Here is an 8,823-nt window from a genome sequence, read left to right as displayed (position 1 = left end):
CAGATGATGATATTACTGATCTTGACAACAGAGATGGGTCGAACTCGTTCATTCACGTGAAGTACTTCATTCATTTCACTCTTTGCCGTGAAGCGTTCAAATGAAGTAGTTTATTCATGAAGTACGGAAGCCTGGCGAAGTTGCCCAGTTCGCCGCTCAGCGGCGGCTACGCTCGCTGTGCCTCGCTCGTAGAATAAAGCTTCGTAATACTTCATAATTTTACCAACATATGGTCGAACTATGCAGTAACGTGCACACAACGTTTTACGCTCTTACAGCGTCTGAATTAACTTAAATAGAGCATGGTCGAAGGGGACAAAGGAAAGTTAAACAGAGAAGCCTGTCACATATAAAGAAGGTATTACATTTAACCTTGCTCGACATTTTCTCATGAAGTGCCCAAAAAAGTCTTCATCTCCTAAGTGATACCTTATTTGTTGTATTCATGGACTGAAACCAACGAAATGCTGTCCAATTTTAAGTTCCCTTTAAACTTTAATCCAAAATAGAATGAATATGTTTAGCACTGTCAGAAAGTCTATATACCTCCGTCAAGTAATTATTAAGAAGTTTTCCTGTAGATTTTGTTTTTATTGAGAATAATAACCCTTCAAATTCAAAACGTAAACTGTCACCTGTAGTCATTGGTACCGTTTCAAGTAAACTTCCTCTTTATTTTATTCGGAAAGCAGTTTTTGAGTCTGTTCATTCTTATACAATGGCTAGCAACTCGCGATCGCGTAAAATGAGTGAAATTTGGGGTTTCTTTGCCGGTTAGGTGATGGGAAAGCAAAGTGCAACTGTTGTTCTAAGTGTATTTCATATGAAGGAGGAAACACATTTAGTCTAGCGCATCATGTTCGAGTGCTGCATCCAACATTGTCATTGTCAGTCAGGCGCTTAGCGCCCCCTGCTCCTGCATCTTCCGATATTTCTTGGACAAATAACCCGGACAATCCGGAACCAACATCAGCAATTGCCAGAAGCGAACAGAAGTCGGTGCCAGAAAATAACAGTATCACTTCATTATCAGACATCAGATATCAATATCACCGAACATTACCTATGTGTCACAAGGGCCTGGGCATTCAAGAAAAAGTCGTGTGTGTTGTTAGCGACAATGCTGCTAATATTGGGGCAGCTATAAGACTCACAGCCTGTAAACACATCCCCTGCTTTGCACACACACTCTCAATTTAATTGTTCAGAATGGGCTTCCGCACAGTCAACCCATTCTGAATAAAGTAAAACAAAATTGTTGATTTTTTTAAAAGAAGTTCGCAGGCCTGAACGAAACTGAAAAAGATTTAGGAACAGTTAAAAGAGCCAGTTCTGACACTAAAACAGGACACTGTTACAAGATGGAATTCAGCCTATGATATGCTGCGAAGAATAATCGACGTTAAGAATTCCCTAACGACAGTTATCACTCTGAATTATCCGGATCTTCCAAATCTGACTGCAGAGGACATTGCAAGTGTAACACAAGCCTGTGACCTGTTGAAAGTTTTCAAAGACTGCACTAAGGAAATGTCAAGTGAAAATGTTGTCACTGCTTCTAAAGTTATACTCCTTAGTCGCTCGTTGAAAAAGTGGTGTTGCAAGTTTGTAAATAACACTGAAATTCATGTAGACGTGCAACAGATGGCCGAAAAGTTAGCTGAAGACCTAAAACGACGATTTCGAAATATAGAGAAAAATTCCATTATCGCAGAAGCAACTTCATTGGATCCCCGGTTCAAATTACATGGTTTTTCTCATAAAAATTCTACTCAGAAGGTGAAATTAACCCTGATGAGGCACTGTGACGAACACATCCATGCAACTGCAGCAATCTCTGTTCCAACCACTGAATGTACTTCTAGTCTCTGGCTCGAATTTGATGAAGTGTTTTCCAGGCCGCAGAGGAATCCACACCCGAGAGCTGGTACAATAGTGGAAGTGGACAAATATTTACAGGAGCCCCTGCTACAGAGGCAAAGCAGTCCACTTCGGTGGTGGTCTGAACGGCTGTCAGTATACCCCTCGCTCTTTGTACATGTAAAAATACAACTGTGCATTGTTGCAACCTGCACGCCGTGTGAAAGAGGGTTCTCGAAGGCAGGACACCTTACAACTGACAGAAGAAATAGCCTGACAGGAAAAAAAAATGGAACAAATCATGTATTTAAACGGAAATTCTGAACATTCGCCAAATCCGTTGATGTTTATTGCTAAATACGTATGTACTTTTTTTTAATTTCATTAGGAAATTCCTCAAATTGACAGTTAGTGTAATTATTTCAGTAATGTGTACGAGATAAACATTCCTACATGAACGATTATCTTTCAAGCGTTGATTCCACGCATGCTTCAGTTCCAGACTGTTGGCTGTGCGTGCTCACACAGCCAGCCTCTTCGTTTGTGTCTTTAATATTCATTTGTCTGCAAGCGCTGCCAACGGTAGGCTACCCGTAGACGCGAAGTATAACTGCACAAATAGCCACGGGTAATGATGTCAGCACTGCAGGAGGCAGCTGACACTGCCTTCCCCTCCTAAACCTATCGTTCCCCACAAACACCGCTCGATTCGTCGACAGGCAGTAGAGGCAAGACTGAAGTGAAGGGAGAATGAGTGACGTAGCGCCGATGTAGTGGGAGAGGGAGAGGGGAAGAGAGTGAGTGAACTAGAAAAAAGTGTGGAGTGTGCTGTCTGTGAAGAGTTTGAAGTACCAGTCCATTGAAATTGAGTGGTTAGTTCACACTTCCATGGAGTGAAGCGATCATTTGAATGACTCATTCACGAGCTCCCCGTCACTACTTGACAAACGTAGTTATCTACTTTGAACAAATTTTTTACGTTATGGGAGTAATTTTGAGGTATATCTGGATAAAAAGTTATTATTAGGAGACGTCATTCCCAGAATTTGTGAGCCTATTTATTAAGCGGTACAAATCTGAGAGGCATTCGTAAGCAACAGTTATTTTTTCCTAGTTAATGAATCCTACAGTATATTACTGAAAGGAGTACTGTTGACCTTCAGGCTCGTAGCATGAGTGCCTTCTTGAGTGATACCACGAAGTAAAGTAAACCGACTGGATAAGATGGACCAGAAAGGGTTAGCAGTAGACTGCTCATCAAATATTCTTCTCTACAACGAGGTTATGGCGGGAATGGCTCTTTTACATTCACTAACTGCATTATACACAATCAACACCATACCAAAGAAGTGTTGCCATCGGCTATTTTTCCACTTCCTTGGCTTGATGGTAGCAAATGGGTGGGTGCTGCGCTGGAGGGACTTAGACTCTCTTTGTGTACCGAGAAAATAAGGCGAGACCACTCTTTCCATTCAAATCTGAAATAGCTGATGCCCTGTGCAAAGTGAACAATGAGGTAAGTGGTAGAAGGAGGTGAAGACTGTCTTCAAGTGTACATACTGAATACGCAAAGAAGAAGAAAACAGAACATGCATCAAAGTCAGTTTCCCAAAAAGTTGTTCGTCTGGACAATGTTGGACATTGGCCATTGAGTCTGAGAAGAGAGGTAGATGAAAGATGCCAAACTGTCAATCAGTTATCTGCCAGAAGCGTAATTTCAATTTGTTCATCAAGAAGAAAAGGATCTGTTTCTGGACTTTCATAAGAACAAGTACTATGAGGTCAAACGTTCCCAAATCTTAAATATCTTCATACGTCAGAAAAATGCATATGTAATTATTAAAAATCCAAAATATACGCTATCTGATCATATGAATACGGACACCTGGCTGAAGATGACTTCAATTCGTGGCGCCCTCCATCGGTAATGCTCGAATTCAATATGGTGTCGGCCCACCCTTAGCCTTGATGATAGCTTCCACTCTCGCAGGAATACGTTCATTCAGATGCTGGAAGGTTTCTGGCGGAATGGCAGACAATTTTCGACGTAGTGCTGCACTGCGGAGAGGTATCAATGTCGGTCGGTGAGGCCTGGCACAAAGTCAGCATTCCAAAACATCCCAAATGTGTTCTATAGGATTCAGATCAGGACTCTGAGCAGGCCAGTCCATTACAAGGATGTTATTGTCGTGTAATAACTCCGCCGTAGACCGTGCATCATGAACAGGTGCTTGATTGTGTAAAAAGATGCAATCGCCATCCTCGAATTGCTCAACACTCAACAGTGGGAAGCAAGAAGGTACTTGAAAGAACAATGTAGGCCTGTGCTGTGATAGTGCCACTCAAAACGACATGGAGTGCAAGCCTCCTCCATGAAAATCACGACCACACCATGCACCACCGCCTCCAAATTTTACTACGCACGCTGGCAGATGACTTTCACTGGGCATTCGCCATACCCACACTCTGCCATCAGATAGCCACATTGTGCACCGTGATTCGTCACTCCACACAACGTTTTCCCCCTGTTCAACCGTCCAATGTTTACACTCTTTACATCAAGCGAGGCGTCGTTCGGCATTTACCGGCGTGATGTGTGGCTTATGAGCAGCTGCTCGACCGTGAAATCCAAGTTGTCTCCCCTTCTGCCTAACTGTGAGTCATAGTAGTTGCAGTGGATCGTGATGCTGTTAGGAATTCCTGTGTGATGGTCTTGATAGATGTCTGCCTTTTACACATCACGACCCTCTTAACTGGCGGTGGTCTCTGTTAGTCAACATACGAGGTCGGCCTGTACGCTTTTGTGCTGTACGTGTCCCTTCACGTTTCCACTTCACTATAACACCGGAAACAGTGGACTTAGGAATGTTCAGGCGTGTGGAAATCTCGCGTACAGACGTATGACACTTGACACCCAATCACGTGACCCCGTTCGAAGTCCTTGAATCCGCGGAGCGCCCCATTCTGCTCTCGCACGTTGTCTAATAACTACTGAGGTCGCTCGCAATAGGTGGCAGCACAATGCACCTAATATGAAAAATTTATGTTTTTGAGGATGTTCGGATACTTTTGATCACATAGTGCAGTTTATCTGTATCCTTAAATTCGTAAAGTAACAAATGAGCACGTATGGAGAGTGGTTGGAGTACGGTTAAACCACGAGTAGCCGACAAGGTGGCCGACGTCCACGCCTCATCACAGAACGTGTAGGTCGGGGACTTCTGAAGACGGTAGAACGGACTAAAACTGTACTTGTGGCTAACTATTTCACATTGATTATTGTCACAAAAAGTTTCTCAAATTGCGGTTAGACAGTCAGGTATTTTATCAATTATTCATAATAATAAGGGGTGATAGTAAGTAACAGTTATGAACACACATCTCTACATTGAAAGTTGCGGATTCGAAATACGGTTTGCTTTTATATCGCAATTAATCTAGATCTTTATTGACCTGTCATCAGTCGTTTATTATTCTGAAATGGTAAAATTTCGCACTACGCAGCAAGTATAAATAAGGGAACGCAGCTTAAAGAGACTTGGGAGGTCCTAATTTCCCGCATGCAACAGGAGATTCACATCCGCTAGCTGACGGAGACAAAATATCGCTTAAATTCCATTACTCTTTCCGGAATACCTGATTTAAATCTCTGAAAAGTATTACACGTTTCCCGTACGAGAATATATGCCCTGGCACGCTCCCAGTGTTTGTAAAGTACACAGTAAGTTCTCGTTTCTCTTTCAAAAGTCCGCAGCGTAATATTTCACTAAGTTCCGTGGCCGATTCTTGTTTCCACAGGTGCGTCCTGTGACTAAGGGTGTGGCAAAACAGTGAACTTCATTTATAGAAAACAATGAGGATGCATCGGTTGTTCGACTATATTTTCATTTCTGATCGAGCACTATTACGAGCGTCTGTCACATAATTACCGGAAGAAGCCGTGTCATAGCACAGTTATGTTCCCATCATTAAAAGTGTATCTTTTCCGGGGCGGAGCAGTACGGTCTGTTGTGTCACGACACGACTACCTCTCTTGTGCTAATTTCTTCCTAATAGAGTAACATTAGCATCCCACGTCTGCAATTAATTGTTTGATATATTCTACTCCCCCCATGAACCATGGACCTTGCCGTTGGTGGGGAGGCTTGCGTGCCTCAGCGATACAGATAGCCGTACCATAGGTGCAACCACAACGGAGGGGTATCTGTTGAGAGGCCAGACAAACGTGTGGTTCCTGAAGAGGGGCAGCAGCCTTTTCAGTAGTTGCAAGGGCAACAGTCTGGATGATTGACTGATCTGGCCTTGTAACAATAACCAAAACGGCCCTGCTGTGCTGGTCCTCTTGGGTAAAATATTCCGGAGGTGAAATAGTCCCCCATTCGGATCTCCGGGCGGGGACTACTCAAGAGGATGTCGTTATCAGGAGAAAGAAAACTGGTGTTCTACGGATCGGAGCGTGGAATGTCAGATCCCTTAATCGGGCAGGTAGGTTAGAAAATTTAAAAAGGGAAATGGATAGGTTGAAGTTAGATATAGTGGGAATTAGTGAAGTTCGGTGGCAGGAGGAACAAGACTTCTGGTCAGGTGACTACAGGGTTATAAACACAAAATCAAATAGGGGTAATGCAGGAGTAGGTTTAATAATGAATAGGAAAATAGGAATGCGGGTAAGCTACTACAAACAGCATAGTGAACGCATTATTGTGGCCAAGATAGACACGAAGCCCACACCTACTACAGTATTACAAGTTTATATGCCAACTAGCTCTGCAGATGACAAAGAAATTGAAGAAATGTATGATGAAGTAAAAGAAATTATTCAGATTGTGAAGGGAGACGAAAATTTAATAGTCATGGGTGACTGGAATTCGAGTGTAGGAAAAGGGAGAGAAGGAAACATAGTAGGTGAATATGGATTGGGGGACAGAAATGAAAGAGGAAGCCGCCTGGTAGGATTTTGCACAGAGCACAACATAATCATAACTAACACTTGGTTTAAGAATCATGAAAGAAGGTTGTATACATGGAAGAACCCTGGAGATACTAAAAGGTATCAGATAGATTATATAATGGTAAGACAGAGATTTAGGAACCAGGTTTTAAATTGTAAGACATTTCCAGGGGCAGATGTGGACTCTGACCACAATCTATTGGTTATGACCTGTAGATTAAAACTGAAGAAACTGCAAAAAGGTGGGAATTTAAGGAGATGGGACCAAGATAAACTAAAAGAACCAGAGGTTGTACAGAGATTCAGTGAGAGCATAAGGGAGTAATTGACAGGAATGGGGGAAATAAATACAGTAGAAGAAGAATGGGTAGCTTTGAGGGATGAAGTAGTGAAGGCAGCAGAGGATCAAGTAGGTAAAAAGACGAGGGCTAGTAGAAATCCTTGGGTAACAGAAGAAATATTGAATTTAATTGATGAAAGGAGAAAATATAAAAATGCAGTAAGTGAAACAGGCAAAAAGGAATACAAACGTCTCAAAAATGAGATCGACAGGAAGTGCAAAATGGCTAAGCAGGGATGGCTAGAGGACAAATGTAAGGATGTAGAGGCCTATCTCACTAGGGGTAAGATAGATACCGCCTACAGGAAAATTAAAGAGACCTTTGGAGATAAGAGAACGACTTGTATGAATGTCAAGAGCCCAGATGGGAACCCAGTTCTAAGCAAAGAAGGGAAAGCAGAAAGGTGGAAGGAGTACATAGAGGGTCTATACAAGGGCGATGTACTTGAGGACAATATTATGGAAATGGAAGAGGATGTAGATGAAGATGAAATGGGAGATACGATACTGCGTGAAGAGTTTGACAGAGCACTGAAAGACCTGAGTCGAAACAAGGCCCCCGGAGTAGACAATATTCCATTGGAACTACTGACGGCCGTAGGAGAGCCAGTCCTGACAAACCTCTACCATCTGGTGAGCAAGATGTATGAGACAGGCGAAATACCCTCAGACTTCAAGAAGAATATAATAATTCCAATCCCAAAGAAAGCAGGTGTTGAAAGATGTGAAAATTACCGAACTATCAGCTTAATAAGTCACAGCTGCAAAATACTAACACGAATTCTTTACAGACGAATGGAAAAACTAGTAGAAGCCAACCTCGGGGAAGATCAGTTTGGATTCCGTAGAAACATTGGAACACGTGAGGCAATACTGACCTTACGACTTATCTAAGAAGAAAGATTAAGGAAAGGCAAACCTACGTTTCTAGCATTTGTAGACTTAGAGAAAGCTTTTGACAATGTTGACTGGAATACTCTCTTTCAAATTCTAAAGGTGGCAGGGGTAAAATACAGGGAGCGAAAGGCTATTTACAATTTGTACAGAAACCAGATGGCAGTTATAAGAGTCGAGGGACATGAAAGGGAAGCAGTGGTTGGGAAGGGAGTAAGACAGGGTTGTAGCCTCTCCCCGATGTTGTTCAATCTGTATATTGAGCAAGCAGTAAAGGAAACAAAAGAAAAATTCGGGGTAGGTATTAAAATTCATGGAGATGAAATAAAAACTTTGAGGTTCGCCGATGACATTGTAATTCTGTCAGAGACAGCAAAGGACTTGGAAGAGCTGTGGAATGGAATGGACAGTGTCTTGAAAGGAGGATATAAGATGAACATCGACAAAAGCAAAACAAGGATAATGGAATGTAGTCGAATCAAGTCGGGTGATGCTGAGGGAATTAGATTAGGAAATGAGGCACTTAAAGTAGTAAAGGAGTTTTGCTATTTGGGGAGCAAAATAACTGATGATGGTCGAAGTAGAGAGGATATAAAATGTAGACTGGCAATGGCAAGGAAGGCGTTTCTGAAGAAGAGAAATTTGTTAACATCCAGTATTGATTTAAGTGTCAGGAAGTCATTTCTGAAAGTATTCGTATGGAGTGTAGCCATGTATGGAAGTGAAACATGGACGATAAATAGTTTGGACAAGAAGAGAATAGAAGCTTTCGAAATGT

General features: G+C 42.2%; 1 protein-coding gene across 1 annotated transcript; it reads left to right on the top strand.

The window, feature by feature from the left end:
• Positions 1-1,380: 1,380 nt before the first annotated feature.
• LOC124803198 (E3 SUMO-protein ligase ZBED1-like) lies at positions 1,381-2,184 on the top strand. Its single transcript, XM_047264380.1, has one exon. The coding sequence runs from the start codon at positions 1,381-1,383 to the stop codon at positions 2,182-2,184; it is 804 nt and encodes a 267-aa protein (XP_047120336.1).
• Positions 2,185-8,823: the final 6,639 nt, after the last annotated feature.

The sequence above is a fragment of the Schistocerca piceifrons genome, chromosome 6 (genome assembly GCF_021461385.2).
Source record: "Schistocerca piceifrons isolate TAMUIC-IGC-003096 chromosome 6, iqSchPice1.1, whole genome shotgun sequence".
Taxonomy (NCBI): domain Eukaryota; kingdom Metazoa; phylum Arthropoda; class Insecta; order Orthoptera; family Acrididae; genus Schistocerca; species Schistocerca piceifrons.
This window is presented reverse-complemented; position numbering and strand designations above follow the sequence as displayed.

Bases quoted from the DNA above. Each gene is read 5' to 3' on its own strand.
- LOC124803198 (XM_047264380.1), top strand. From the start codon at position 1,381: ATGCTGCGAAGAATAATCGACGTTAAGAATTCCCTAACGACAGTTATC.